Genomic DNA, 16,597 nt, shown 5'->3' with positions numbered 1-16,597 from the left:
GCGTAAATGACGTAACTCTATTTTCAAAAAAGTAAAATTGCGTATGTCGCATTCGCAGGCTGTATATGTATTGTGTACATTTTCAAGGAACATTTTATATAAAGTGATAAAAAATACATATTTACAACTACAATTTAGAAAATATTTACAACTAGAAATAGATACGACATACAAATCTCAGATATTTTTAGTTTTTTGCTAAATAATATATATACTATGTACATTACTGTTATCTGTGTGTCACCTTTTTCTCAATGAGTATTCTATATGCAGTTACGTTATTTCTACTCGGAATCTTTCATAAGTTTCATATCTCATCAGAGTAAGGGAGGAGCGCGAGGAAGAGCGCGAAGAAGAATCATCTACAAAGTATAAGACTCAACGATTATATTACTAATATACAGGTTAAATAAAATCGTGAATTTTATCTGTCAATATTCAAAACTCGGAATTTCCTAAAATTGAAAAGTTATACTATTTTATATCATTCAACAATTACGTCATTGATCTCGCATGATGTACGTTACATTATTATCGTGTCTCGAATCATGTAAACAGAATAAATTTACTATTTTACGATCACGTCTGCGTGACTGATCAGTAGAAAAATCAATGTCACTCGAAATAGTCGAAATATGCCTGCGCACAAAACATATGAGCTTTATTCCGCGATTTGCGTGTATCATCATCCAAAGTGTCGACCCGTAACCCGTTAGCGTCAAAGACGGGAATATATACGGGAAGAATAAATATATACGGATTTGCGATGCGTGTCTCACACATAATTATTCCCCGTATTTCGTGCGGACAACGACCCTGCAATTACGTCTTTTTCATTCTTGCGCGGCGCGAAATGTTGGTTAACTGTAACATATCTAATAACTAATAACTACTACTCGATGCACGCGCGCACGCGCGCACTCTAACAAAACCTACGTGCGTTTCATTGAAGAGAATAAGAGAATCAGGCCGTTCGCGTTCTCGCGATTCACAATTCGGCGAGGTAAATCCCTTCTGGCTTCGGAATCTACCCCGATTCCATCCCGACAATCCCGACTAATCCCGACTCCCTCGTGCTCCTCTTGACCGAACATGAATTTGGTAAATGAATTTGGTAAACTTCTTACCAATAATGTGGTGGTACTTGTCGACGAACTGCGCGGTGCTTTGAATTCCCATGAGTGCCGGGTCGACGACGTCGACGTCGGCGTTGGCGTACCAATTCGACGCGGAATATCGCGCTTCCGGCTGCACGTAACTGACACCTGGCATCTGCGCGGTCGGCGAATTTTCTACGGCGAGGGTCTCTTCTTCTATGCTATGTAGTAGCCACAGGGATCAGGGATCATCCTACGGGATCGCCACGAACACAGAGAGGTGTATAACACAATAATACCGCGCGCGCGAGTACCGCAGACCGCTGCGGGCGGGCAGTGCGGGCCGCGACGGCACGCGAGCTGCACGAGGCGCGAGACCGGCACGGCGTGTGACGCCGGACGCCACGCAGCGCCGCGCCGTAACCCGTAATCCGCAACGTTGCCGTCTGACTGTCTGATCAAACGCCGGCTCAAACCACTTTCGCCGGCTCACTTCTCCGGTTTCACTTTTCAGCGAGAGGCTTTGCGGGGATTGACTCTTGCCGGAGCATTCACCTCGATCACTGCCGCATGTCTCGTCGTCCACTGCGCGGATGAATCACGTCAATTTTCTCCTATCTAGGCTAACAATCAGTTGCACTTGCTTCAAAGGAATAAGAGAAACGCCCGCGTCGCGCCGCGCCGCGCCGGTTCCGCGATTTCCACGTTTGTATCGTCCTTACCGTCCTTCGAGTTTAATCACGTTTTACCACGGCGATGTCTCGCGTCACGCGCAATTCGTAAATCGTAAAGGTCGTCGCTCGCGACGTCGTGTGACTCGCGACTCGTGCCGTTACGAGCTATACTGCCTACTCGCGTAGTCCAGTAGTCTACCCGCGTAACCAGAGAAACGGAACGAAAACGAGGCACATTGGCACATGGCGAGCGAGAGTCGTAAAACGGGAGGCGATCAAGAATAAAATAATATACAAGCGCGAGCGCCCGCTGCGAAAAATTCCCTGAGATCTGAGATGAATCAGAGGCTAATTGACGTCGAGAGACAGAGAGATAGGAGAGGATAAGCGGTTATCTCCGTTTGTATTTGTATTTATAATTTGTATTGTAAGAAAGTGGACTGAAATAAAGAAACTGTAGCCAGATAAACGTTATATTATGTATAATCTCCGAACAATATAATCAATCAATCAGATCAAGGTTTAATTAGCTTTGATTCTTAACTTGGCATTAATGGAGTAATTTTTTACGTGGATTCATTAAACTGTGGAAATCTCATAATTATCACAAGTTAGGGCTTTCCAAGAAATACCACCGATTATTAAAATAATCACTAATCTAGCCTCCCTCATAAATGAGATAAATCTTGTAGTGGAGATAGAAAATACGAAAACGCGCTCAACAACAGAAAAATTTACGACACGATGATCTCAAGATAATCTAACGCTCCGATTTTATTTGTAGTCGGACACGCGAATCTCTTGGCAAAAATAATTTTTGTACCTGTACTTAACACTAAATACCGCGCGCGCGCGACAATGCATACGTGGCATCTTCGCTGGATAAAAGTACATATAATATCATAGGTCACGATTTATCGCTAAACAGTAAACAGTAAACAGTAGCCGACGCTATATTGATTGTCCCGCATATCGTTGTCGACGAATGTGCGAAGCGTCGGAGTCACGCGGTGATCAATGCAATGTGTGTCCACGAATTTCAACTGCGCTTCATCACATTGGTAGGAACAGGAACGTTTCGACGTTCTTCAGAACAAATGTCACTCGATGAGATTGGACTTATTGGAGATCGATTTATTCGAATCATTATTCGATCCCTCGAGAATCACCTGATCCATTATCCATTTGCAACTTGCGATACGTTTAACAATGAAACAACGCGGTCTCTTTTCGCGACTGGCGGCGGTTGCTGCGAACGCGACCCACGATCAACTACCACAGTCAACTACCGCTGAGAGAACGAAGAGAACGAGCGAGTGACTCGAAGAGATAGGGGAGAGAGAGAGAGAACACTCGCGGACCGATGGGCATTGGCAGAGCGTTGAGACTCCCGTCCCGATGCTTATTTTAAAACCATGCACTGTCCTTCCAAATCCAACTCGCACGAGCGACCGCCCCGCATCCTGCAGCGATGCACGGTCGCGAGTGTCGCGACACGACGATACCAGATACCATGGCCGGTATTCATAGTCGGTTCTTATATTTAAGACCGTCTTTAAGTACAATCTTAAGATATTATGAACCAATCACAGAGCCGTTTTAGCATCTTAAGACGGTCTTGAAATAAGAACCGACTAATATGAATACCGCGGCCCATGTAATCTCCCATCCATGGTCGCGGCTATACATATATGTTACATGTTACGGCTGCTTAATTGTATCGAATGGATCTCTTGGCTGAGAGATGCGGTATGCGGTGATAAAATGGTGACGCACCGATCGCGATTATTGATCGATCCACCGCCACCGCCGCGCAGTCACGTGGGTACGTTTTGCGGTGCGAGAAAACACTCATCAGAGAAATTTCATTAATTTTTTGCTCTAAAAAAAAACTTTTGTCGGGGTTTCACAAATTAAATCAATACCTCTCATAATATATGATAATTGAATAATTGATTAGGATAGTCGCGATGATCCATGTAGTATTGTACTTTGAATACTCGCAAGTTACGGTATCCTATATATACAAACTTGTGTCAAATGTTGTTGCTATGATTATTTTACGGGGCCATGTTCTTTAATATAAAGGAGATACCGAAACACAAATATTATTAACATGGAAGTGTAGAATATCGATCGTTACTCTTTTTGTGTAGCCAAAGTGTAACCGAATAAAGGAATATATTAATATACAAAGATAATTTATTACATTTACCTTCGAACAGATCATACACTGAGAAAAAAATGTTGTAAATTTGACTAAACTCGTTTAGTTGTAGTGATTTGTTTAATGCAAATATTAATATATTTAAATCAAATATACGTGAGTAATATCAAGAAATTCTGAATCTATTTAAATATAATATTTTTTGAATTAACAAATGTTAGCTTGACAGCCCGTGACCGCTGCATTTAGTTGAATCAAATAATATTTCTTTGAATCTACGATTTTTTTTTCTCAGTGTAATAACACACGAAATTTTTCTCCGATATACATACTCTCTATAAAAATCCAGGACATTCTGAGCAGACTCATGATTTTCCACTCCTTGACCGACTTATGGACACTTTGTAGAGATATTATATGTAATCGAATTATTTCACAATGCGAACAAAGGAAAGTAAGCGAGGTATCCCGGCCGCTGCCGTGTTGCGAAAGGTGGACATGCAAAATCCCGAAAAAAAATGTGCCGAAATTTGAAAACTCGTATATTGTCCCGAAAAGTCAAAATCACAAAAATTGAAAACTATGACAATGTGCCGAAAGGGCATAGAAATGAAACAATGTCCCGAAAAGTTATATCGTTCAATCGTATACATATACTTTGACGACTGCCGTTAAATTAATCGTAACGATAAAAAGCATAATAGTTTCACGCGATCGACACTATATAAATTGACGATATATTAATAGGTGATACATTGGCGATTTTGACGACAGTGAATAAATAATATAAATTTACCTTATATTTTGACGAGAACATATTTATTCCATATAATTTTACCCAAAAACGACACGGATTTTGATATAGTTTCGGAGACGGCGCGCTACTTAACAAAAATCCATTAAATCAGCTTTAAAAAAACATTATAAACGAGAAAAAAGGCTAAAATCATTTTGTAGTGTTTTTTAAAATCATTTTTCTATACCTATATCATTTATGATTGCCGGAGTATATTATACGATAAGTGTTTAATGAAAATAAAAAGTCGCTCGGCGCACGTTTCGTTAAGATCTTGCGCGCTTTCTCGTCTTAGTAAATCGAAACTGTAAAATTGCCAGTATTAATAATGACTAATTCCAATAGGGCAGATTTCAAACTAACGAGTGCTTGTTGAATCGTCTTTCTATCGTTTGCGGTTGTCGAGAGATATAAACGTTTCATGAAAGTCAGAAATCATTTGGCGCCTGATCTTTACGGCACGCGCGCGCGCTTTATCATGTTAAATAAACGGAAGGACTTTTTATCGTTCAATCTTGTTCGAGAGAGCATGTCTCACATTAAAGGACACGTAACAAATGATAAGATAAACGTATTTCTGGAGATTAGTCCAGCTTAGCATAATACTAAGCAACGAGAAAAATAATGAGCTACGAATGCCGTTGCTGTTCACTCGCGGCGAGAAAATCGGAACGTCGAAATGTGACAAACGACATTAAATCAATCTCGAGAAATACATGTACCTTATCATTGTTATGTATCCTTTAATGCAAAGTATGCTCTCACGAACAACATTAAACGATAAAAAGTTTCAGAATATTGTTGCATAAAATGCTAGGCAACGAGAAAAAGGTAGCGGCGAGTGCCGTCGGGCGGCACGCGGCGTTCTGGAAGAACACTAAGAAGCTCCGAAATGTGACGAACAACACTGGACTAATCTCAGGAAATACGCTCATCTTATCATTACCATATGTTCTTTAATGCGAAACATACTGTATCAAACATGATTAAATGAGAAAAGGTTTTAGAATGTTGTTGTATATATGATACTACCCAACGAAAAAAAGGAAACTACGAATACCGTCGCTCGTGCTCGGCAGGGACGGCAGGAAAACGGCTCGAAATGCGACGAACGACACGAGACTAATCTCAAGAAATACGTTCATCTTATCATTGTTACGTGTCCTTTAATGTGAGGCATGGTCTCTCGAACAAGATTGAACGATAAAGAGTTATAAAATGCCTTTGCATAATGCTAGGCAACGAAAAAAACGAAGCTACGAGTCTCGACGCTCGTGCTCGGCAAAAAGACGGTCCGAAATATGACAAACGATTAAACAAATCTCCGATAAATACATTCATCTTATCATTGCTATATGTCCTTTAATGTGAGGCATGCTTTCTCGAATAAGATTAAATGATAAAAGATTTTAGAATTTTATTTTATAATGCTAGCCAACGAGAGAAAGGAGCTACGAATGCCGTCGCCCGATATATTAAACGAGTCTCAAAAAATATACGTTGACACAACGCTATATAATTGTTTCACGAACTTGTTAAGCGTCGTCTACAATACGCGGCGTAAACATGGAGTAAAAAGTAAGAGTAGGCCTAAGAGTAAAGGAGTTAGCATTATAGCCTGCTTAAATAATATAATTAGAGATTTTTTTTAGCAAAGTAATGTAAGTTATATCTGGCTGTTTCGCAAAAAACACATATTACGGGTTATTCCAATTCGCTATGATGTCACGTTTTGCGTGAGAAATGAGTTAATTGGAGAGTTTATAATTGCCGCATACGCGTCAATTATTTGTAATTTAAATGAATTATTTAATAAATATAATAATAATAAAAGAAATTTCATACTTTAATGTTAGTAGGTTAAAATTAAACAATAAAAGAATTTGATCGTATTGTAGATATGCACAAAAGATCATAAAAATGGTTGAAAGTAGGTATATATTCTTTAACAGGTTAGGCGAAAATGGCGATTCTCGGTCTCGAAAACTCGCGTTTAAATCGGCAAAAGTATCAGCATAGCATGTTAGGCAAGGAAGTTGACGGAGGTATTCTAAGCGAGGGTGATGGCTCCCCACATTGCCGCCGCTTAGTCACGCTGCTATTGGTCAGAGCGCGGGAGCCTCTGACCCCTCTAAGCATACCCGCCAGCGCTCTGATTGGCCGTGGGAGGGGCATCTGCGCTGCGAGCCGTTCCAATGCAATGGCGACGGGTAATAAGTGGGGGTAGGCGTGCCGCTGTTCGAATACCTCTGCAACCTCCTTGCTCATCATGCTTCCCGCGTAACAGGAGCGATTTCTGAGGAATTACAGACGACTCCGAACTCGCTGTTCGAATACCTACTGCAACCAGTGCAACCTCCTTGCTCAACATGCTTCCCGCGTAACAGGAGCGATTTCTGAGGAATTACAGACGACTCCAAACTCGCTCTTTTCATAAACTAAAACTATTTTTCTCACATTTTTTTATGATCTTTCAAGCGTCTCAACGAATGCATAATATATTTCTTACTAATACTTAATAATAATTTAATGTTACTATTACGTTATTTATTAAATTATTAATGTATTTAATAATTACATTTGCTTATCAAGAGACACGTTAGTATCTCATGCTAACAAGTGCATAGCGATATGTATGTATAAAAATGCACGCGCACGCAAAATGTAGCAACATATTTTGCAAGATTAGCAATATAACAAATTGGGATCAACTGTAATATATGAACATGTTTTCTTCAAACAACGAAGTATTCTTTAAATATTAGTATACAACCTCTGTTATATTAATTAACACAAATTAAATATTGCAAGTACTATTTTATACGCAAGACAACTTTCGCCCAATTAATCAGTTTCGTCGGTATACGAACAATTTGCATTTTTATTTATTTGAAATATGTATATACATATAATATCTTAGTAATTATCGGATTTATGTAAGTCAAAATATAAAGAAAATAATAACATTACAATGTTAGTGCTAATAAATGGCAGGCTTATAAAAAATTTAACAATAAAAAGTTTCGAAACGTTACTGAATAAATGTAATTGGTAAGAAGAACGCGGAGTTTTCTAAATCAGAGTATGGAATTAAACAATTGTTAAAATGTGCCATAATGTTTACATTGTTAAATGCTTTTTTAAGTTAAAGCATGCTTTTTTAAATAAAATTAGACGAAAAAGAATTTTAGAATCCTGTTGCATAATGCTAGCGAACGAGAAAGAGGTAACGCCGAATGCTATCGGGCGGTAGTTGGAGAAAAAGAAAAACTCCGAAATGCGACGAACTCTTTAGCGTCTAATTTTGTTCGAGATAGCATGATTCGCATTAAAGAGTACATAGCGATGTTAAAATAAACGTATTTCTCGAAATTTCTTTAATGTCATTTGTCACATTATCGGCACGCCGACTTCCTTGCCGAGTGAAAACAACGGTAGCTCCTTTCTCTCGTTGCCTAGCATTATGCAACAATAATTTTGGAACTTTTTATCGTTTAATGTTGTTTGAGAGAGCATGCTTCGCATTAAAGGATACATAGCAATGATAAAATAAACGCATTTCTCGAGATTTCTTTAAGTAGTGTCATTTGTCGCATTTTCGGCGCGTCGAATTTCTCGCCGAGTAAAAACAACGGTACAGCGTTGTCGTGCACGCCGCGCGCCGGCATTTCCGGACTCGGCGATCTAGGTCAAGGCCAATTTAGAAAGTAAATCAATAATGTACAGCTGCTCGTCGAAAGTAGGTCAAGGCCACGTGTCGCTGGGTTGGCGCGAGAAAGTTTTCCCTATCGTTTATCGCAAGTATCTGGGCTACCACCCAAGATATAGAGATGATTCGAAAAGGACTGTTTAGTTTATACTCTGCGCTATTGGAATATCACGATTTTCTTATTAACAATTACGTCCTTCTGTTTATTTAACATGATAAAGCGCGCGCGTGCCGTAAAAATCGGGCGCCAAATGATTTCTGACTTTCATTAAACGCTTATATCTCGGCAACGGTAAATGATAGAAAGATGATTAAGGGAAGACTTTGTACTTCGTACTTTGCCCTATTGGTATTACTCAATTGTGTATTACTCGCAATTATGTACTTTCGTTTATTAAAGCAATAAAGCGCGAGCTGGCCAAAAGAATCATGCACGCGCCTCGCCGCATGCATCATTTTTATTAAACGTTTATATCTCGGCAATCGTGAAAGACAGAAAGATGATTCAAGAAGCACTTTTTAGATCGTGCTCTACTCTATTAGAATTGCTCACTTTTATTATTGGCAATTGTTTATTTCCGTTTATTAGGACGAGAAAGCGCGCAAAATCTTATGGATTCGGGCGCCAAGCGATTTTTTATTTTTATTAAACGTTTATATCTCGGCAACTGCACACGAGAGAAAGACGATTCAACATAAGCACTCGTTAGTTTGAAATCTGCCTTATTGGAATTAGTTATTATTAATACTGGCAATTTTACAGTTTCGATTTACTAAGACGAAAAAGCGCGCAAGATCTTATAACGAAACGTGCGTCGAGCGACTTTTTATTTTCATTAAACACTTATCGTATATATTTCGGCAATCATAAATACTATAGGTATAGAAAAATGATAGACAAACACTACAAAATGGTTTTACAATAATTATATAACACAATTAAGAATTTAATTGACTATACTGGCAATGATTATAATCGTGGTAACGATTATAATCGTCGTGACAAATCGTCACCGAGTTTCGACCAAGGATTCTGGTCATTCTAAAGTTTATGTAATTTTAGATGTTTATAATATAAGCATCTAATCGTCGTAGATTGTAATTAAATTTTCTTGACAATTTTTCGCGAATTTTTGTTGTAATTCTTTTAACATTGCGAAACAAATTTAGATTTTTTCGTGCAAGTCTTTTCATTGGTATAAAATAGACGAACCAAGTGACACATGCTGTATGTTGTCACAGTGCCGTATTTCGTTAATGCTCCAGGAGCTCTATGAGCTCACAAACGGATACGTAGTTCATTAACTCTCAAAGAGTTAAAGAACACGATAGTTTGTTTTACTGAACATGATATCTTTTTTGGATTCTATAAACATTCCTATATCTTGCGCGAAAAATATATTTATTGTTCTTTAGCCCATCGATAGAGATAATGAAAATTACTCAGAAATAAAACTTGAAAAATTGAACACGATGCGTCATATTCTCAGAAGAGGCCGGAAGAGGCGTCTTGATCCCAACGAATTCTTTTTAAAAATCATCACTTTGTAGACGTAGAGACTGACGTAGAGCATAGACATTAATATTTTATTTATCTTTTTGTTTAACGTGTATTATTTTTTAATATACGCGGGATTTAATATTCAGAAATTTTACATTTAAAATTGTATAATGAAACTATATAGGAAATATTGCAATGTCGGGATCATTGAAATGTCAGTGATTTATTAGCTTCTGTAAAAAAGTTCTTTAATTTAACTATATAATATAAATCATACTGTGAGTACGTGTATTATATAGACGGTATATACTCCATTGCAGATAATGTCTTTGACTAATATACGCGTTAAACTCATTGTCATGCAGTTTACCAACTTTTCTGCGACACATAATTCGCATACAGCTCAGTCTCTTTGGCAAAGGCAAAAAGATTCCTTTTGCTTTTTCTTTCTTTTTTCATCATCGTCTCGTCTCGACACAAGTCTCAAAGATACTGAAAGTTTTACGACTAACAATCTAACCGAGAAGAAGAAAGAGACGAGATGCAAGAACGTAGCATATAAATCATCGTAAAGGCTTCTGGTCAGAGCCGATTACTATCTTGCACTAAATCGTGCGAATAATAATTTGCTCCCAGCCAAAATTTACGACGCGAATGCATGTGTTGGCGTATTTTTAATGACGTTGAGATGCGCAGCGGGTGCGTGACTTTTCTGATGAAGCTTCGAGCTTCCTTGTCTTCTCGCGCGAATGAACGATTGTTTTGGATCAAAGCGGAAAAAAAGGTGGGTGAGATAGAGAATTCGCGCGATGACGTAAATTGCTTGGCCGCGTCGCGCTTTCTCGCGTATATTTCTCTTTCGTTTCATCTTGTCGATTCTTTCAATCTTTCATTGGGTCGATCGTTCCTTTGTCTCGACGGCATATCGTCGGCGGCACTACGTCTACGTCTACGACCATGTCTGCCGGACACTCGGGGAGCGTTCTCGCGAAATACTTCTCCACTCGCAAATCTTTCGGAGCTTTGTCAAAGCTTTATTATAAAATAAAAGATCTTTAGAAACAGATAATGCCGCGCGAATCTCAATCTCGTCATCCGTCTCGACTCTAGCAGTTATGTTACAAGTTGGATGTATAATATATGTGTGTATGTGTAATATAAAAAAATTCTTCATCGTGTGTTCCATCGATCATCCGTCTGACATACCTAAGCTAGATTCTCAGAGTCAAGCTGCACGTACGGTGTTGATTCGAGATATTTTAGCGATATAAATAAATGATGATTTTATATATACATCTCTCGAACAAAAATAATATAAATAGTAAATATTATAGTTTATCAAATATTCACGTATTGGGGAATATTTAAATATTCGTCTTTGCACTATTGGCCATATTTCGTTCTATCTTGGTATATTATATAATAAGCTTTACATGATTTTACATTATTAGTGATTAGAATGAATCGGGAAGAATTGTATTAGGGATAGGAGCTTGAGAGAGACCTGCGGGGTAGGAAAAGTAAGTATATAGCCTTTTGGCTGATGGCGTATGTGGTATGTGTGATCTACCTAAAGCGTGCGTTTTGCCGATTTATCGCACGCGCGAAAAGTATAAACCAATAATTGCCCACCGCGTCGGGATTGTCGGGACGGGAAACCGTCGATGCATGCACGCGGCTTCGTCGCGTCTTGTTTCGTCGATGTTCAGATGACGACGTCACAGTTCTATTCTTGGTGGCGTGGACGCAGCGATATCTTTAGAGCGACCATCATCGCGGCATCGCCATCGGTACAGTCCGTTTCCGAGCTTTCCTTCCTTCTCGGCCACGAAAACGTGCCAGTTGGTGCCGGTTTAGCCGGTTGACGAGAGAAGCGCAAAAGCGCGGATGATTTATACTAAATCTAAACTCTAAACTAAAGTCGGACCACCCCGCTAGTCCACCGTGTTCCCTGACAATGAGAACCCGCGGCGCGGCGTTCTTAATTTTTTAATTCAACCATATTATTACTTACAATTAGTTTATCCGAAACGCGAATATAAACGAGTCTCTTCGAGTCACAACCGGATAGGAATATTATTATTCGGCATGACGTGGTCGGATATAATATGACGAAAACTCGATTTCAATTAAAAACTTAAGAATTAATTATTGCCTCGAAAAATCGCCGGTTAGCTCGTCAATTTGCGATCTTGCGACCTTGCAAACTTATTACGATCCTCGTTTATACAATATTTTTGTTATACGCGAGAAAACATTGCAAAGCTGTAGAAATAGAAATCTAGAGCTTTGCAATGCTTTTTTGCATCAAAAAAATGTAGAAACGAGGATCAAATGGATGATACTCATTTTTTCGAAATTGACTTTCAGGTCTGATAATATAATCAGGTCTATAATATTACTTATCAAGAGACACGGTAGTGTGTCTTGCACCAAGTACACACAAAGCGAGATCGCATCGTGACTCTTTTACGCGAACGCACGTACGAGTTACGAGTATAGTATTATACGCACGCATGTATAAATATGTACACACGTACGCACGTTAGAAATAATAAAGAGTAGAAATAGTGGGGCGATTACAACATATCAGAAAATCAGAAGATTGTATGATATGTATACATATTTCTATAAATAGTATAAGCTGTGGTATAAGTATAAATTATTAGAAACGTAAAAATTTGAAGAGCGCCTCCGCGCAAATCGACTATCAATGTATCAATATCAATTTACATCTACATATATCGGGGTTAAATCGTCCGATATTACAATTTTATTTAGAAATATGTGAAAATTTGCAGTAGAAATATTTGCAAAATATAAATTTACTATGGCACGATGAATGACGCGTAAATTTTTAGAGTAATAAATTACAGTTTCAAAAATGTGGATGTCGAATTGGCTTTCCCGAGCCCCTTGGGCGATCGCGACCCAATGAAAGGTAAATAAAGATAATTGAACAAATTTTATGTATACATTTAGTATATATTTAACACAAATGTTTGACCGTTGATCGTGCTAAAAAGATCAGCAGAAGTAGATGGATGACAACGATGGCTCGAAATCTTTGAGACATTTTCATAAAGCTTTCATCGCCCATCATTGTGAAGGAATCTTCCACCCTCCGGAAATTAAATCATGAATAAAAAAAATCATTTCGACTACATTTCGACCTATCAGAAGGATTATACCTGGCCCTACGTACCGTCCATATGTCGTACTCAACCTCCAACTAAAATTAAACCAATCGTCGTTAAAGGTTGCACTTGTATCGATTCGCGGCGAGTACGTAATAAAGAAGGATGGGACGGGAATCTCGAGGAGTGTCTCAATTGGAGTCAGATAGGTCCTATGGGACGACTTCTGGAGCCAAAGATTTATCCCAAGATTGACCAGGTTCCTGAAGCGGATTCGATCGTAACGCGATTCGATCCCCAGCTACCCAGTATTTGCGTGAGAAAAAAAAACATTCAAAATTCCGTCTAACATACAATTGACCTTTCGTCAATTGTAATATAATTGGATCCTAGAATAAAAAAGTCATTTTATTTACGTTTATGTTTGACTTATATTCTTTCTGCTTATATTCTTGTATCGGAATTTGTTTCGGAAAATTAATATAAGATTAATACATATCTAACAATAAGGAGATTTGTAAGATGATAATTAAGAAATAATATAATGAAGTAAAATTAATATAATAAATGTGTAATAAATTAAATTCTCTGAATTTTTAATTTTTAAAGCTTAAAGAAGAATATCCTGATTTGTACGGTTATACGGCATTAAAGGACTCACTTCCGAAGGAACCGATTACACGGGTGGATGCCGATCGTATGAAAACGACGTATCAAGCGGATTACAGTGATCCTGGTGAGTACTTACGTCTATAATACTCATCACATAAATAGTGTGTGGAATATATATCGTATAATCGGGAGGAAAACGGGATAATTAAGAGCCATTCGCTGGTTACGATGCAAAAAAATATTTATTCTGTATTTAATGTTCGAACGTTTCGGTCCCTTTTTGGACCATCTTCAACATAAATTCTATAGTTCTATCTCACCGTTGACCATCTCAGATTGAGTATTCTCTTGTCGCTCGAGACAGACGGTGCCCCTTACGATTGGGGAGGGATATATTTATTCGTTGTGGCGGAAACACAGAGGAGACTATATAATCCTCGTCTTTCGTGAGATGGTCACCGTTTGTCATTTAACCCTAGAATCCATGACTGGGGTCGATTTCGACCCCAGGCGAACTTTGAACTACGCTCCTGAGCTAGCGAGTGACATTATCGACTCAGGACCTGAACCATAATTCATTTCAACTTTCTAAAAGTAGGGTTATGTCGGGCGCAGCGTTAGTTGTTCGCTAGCAGTGAAGTAGCACAGTCGCAAAGCGGGCGTGGGGTCGATATCGACCCCAGTCGTGACTTGCCGTTTGAGTTTCGTCACGGTAAGCTAATTTTATTTTTTTGCTAGAATCAATATATATCATGTATTATTACGTAATCTGAGCATAAATAGTCATAAATATTATTTAAGACGAAATATCACACAATTTAGTCGGTAAAAATCCCGTTGCCTATAGAAGATTGACATTTCGCAGAAAATGGCTGGGCGATATAATGTTTCATTTTTTTCATATTTTTTACTATTTTGTATCAAATAAAAATGAAATAATACTTAAAATACAATTTTTTATGGTTTTTTCATCGACTTTTTCCGTATTTCAACTTTGCGAATTTCTTCATCTTTATAGTCCCAAATAAATATACTTTTTGAACAGAACATAGCGATGACAATTTTTTTCTAATAGTCTAATGTGTCCTCTTTAAAACCCCGTTTGAATTTTTAAAATCGGTTGATTACAAAAAAAGATACAAATTTTTGTTTAAAAAAAGAGGTTTTTGCTGATTTTCTGCGTTTTTCAGTCTTTAAATGGATTTTTCACTAACTAAACTTGAGTAAAATTAAATTTACCGTATACCATTCTCTTCGTTATTAAAAAACGAAGAAATTCATGTAGGTTTAAAGGCCCTTTATTTCTATAGGACCGGTTTTACGATCAAATAAAGCGTGGGGTCGATATTGCCCCCAGTCATGGATTAGAAGGTCAAAAAAATGAGTCATGGATTCTAGGGTTAATTTTACCATAGAATTTATGCTGAATAAATTATTATATAAATTTTTTTTATATATAATGATACTACTCTTTCACCCACTTTCACCATTTGATATGAAGAAATTTCGATGTTTTTAGCAGCTGCACGTATGACGCAACGTGACATGGCGATGACAGTTATCGATACGAACGCACGCGGTCAATGTAGGATGCCGATAAAGATAATCATAGAAGCTGATTGTCCGCCGCATTGTTATCTCCCTTCCTCGATATGTACGAGCGTTTGGAAACGCGATCATAAACGAAAAAATGGATCAAGACGCGAAAAAAAATGCGACGATGTCGAGAGAAGACAAATGTCACTGCCATCCTGGAAATCAGAGTACCAAGATAGCATCAGTAAAATTGGGCACGCCATTATGAGAGCTAAATTACATCGCGCAAAGAGGAAAGCTTTACCAGTCCAGTATCAATATTCCACTACATCTAGTTGAACTTATAACAACAGATCTGCACAACTAACCGCCAAATTATACATGTATAACATATATATATAAAATCTAATTTTTTAATAAACCAATATAATAAAAAATTAAATAATAATAATAATTTATATTTTCGTCAACTTTCAAATGCAATTATAACGTACAAAATATTTCGGGAATGCATTAAAAATATCAAACTTATATGTATATACCTATTACATATGTTTACACTTGAAAAAAAAAAGAGAGGAGATGGATATAGAGAGGAAAAGTAATGGTAAAAAGTAAAAAACGCACAAAAAATGCAACCAATTATGTAAAAGAAAAATCAATTAACCACGCGCAGTTAATTTTTATACGGGCAAGAATTAAAAGATTATCTAGCTATAAACCGTAACTCTTCAACTATAGAAAAGAAACGTGCGAACCGCAGTGCAGTGCGTGCAGTGTGCGCTTTATATACAGAGCGACTATATCACACAACTAATTTACATCGCGAATATCGCGATAGTGAAAGAATGCTCGTCGTGTCGCCTGGATCTGGAATTTTTCAAAGAATATTGAATTTTATTAACCTATCGCATCGCGTGTTAATTGCCAGAAGTTGCCACTGACACTTTTATTCCTATGTAGATTCATTCTTGTCTTGCCTCGTTTAGACCCCGCTTATTGTTGTTAGACTCGCTCAATGTTTTCCAATTTGAAATATTTAAAATTTTTAATTTTGAACGGGCTTTGCTATTCGTCCTAAAAATTATTTTTGAAGAAACTTGACGAAATTGTGTAGGTGGAAAATGTCGAAATTTTTGTCAGTATAACCTCCAAAGTTAGTGAAACCTCCAAAAAACCGCTCTCACCATCAATGGATTGTACCACCGGTACTCGACCGTATCATATTCTCAGACCCGATCCAGAAGATTGTAAATGTGACGTTCATGGCTACGAGACTGAAAAAGCTAGGTAAACTCGTAAGTTTTTCTAGTCAACGAACAATCTCTCTCTCTCTCTCTCTCTCTCTCTCTCTCTCTCTCTCTCTCT

General features: G+C 37.9%; 2 protein-coding genes across 5 annotated transcripts in view; both read left to right on the top strand.

Annotated features, from left to right (window-relative positions):
• Window positions 1-13,046: 13,046 nt before the first annotated feature.
• Window positions 13,047-15,584, top strand: LOC112463382. The gene is made up of 3 exons (XM_025029791.1): window positions 13,047-13,397; window positions 13,691-13,817; window positions 15,213-15,584. The coding sequence occupies exons 1-3, from the start codon at window positions 13,083-13,085 to the stop codon at window positions 15,566-15,568; spliced, it is 798 nt and encodes a 265-aa protein (XP_024885559.1). The 5' UTR covers window positions 13,047-13,082; the 3' UTR covers window positions 15,569-15,584.
• Window positions 15,585-15,915: 331 nt separating this feature from the next.
• Window positions 15,916-16,597, top strand: part of LOC112463339 — a 1,886-nt gene continuing 1,204 nt past the window's right edge. Inside the window, exons 1-2 of one of the 4 annotated variants that reach the window (XM_025029696.1) lie at window positions 15,916-16,385; window positions 16,463-16,519. Coding sequence is in view for 1 of the 4 variants with exons in the window: in XM_025029695.1 (XP_024885463.1) it covers window positions 16,422-16,519 (98 nt within the window). In the remaining 3 variants the exon portion in view is untranslated. Of the gene's footprint in view, window positions 16,528-16,597 lie in introns of all 4 variants that reach the window. The other 3 variants (XM_025029698.1, XM_025029695.1, XM_025029699.1) reach the window with 3 other exon arrangements.

Source organism: Temnothorax curvispinosus, unplaced genomic scaffold, assembly GCF_003070985.1.
Source record: "Temnothorax curvispinosus isolate PA1 unplaced genomic scaffold, ASM307098v1 QBEX01013138.1, whole genome shotgun sequence".
Lineage (NCBI taxonomy): Eukaryota > Metazoa > Arthropoda > Insecta > Hymenoptera > Formicidae > Temnothorax > Temnothorax curvispinosus.
This window is presented reverse-complemented; position numbering and strand designations above follow the sequence as displayed.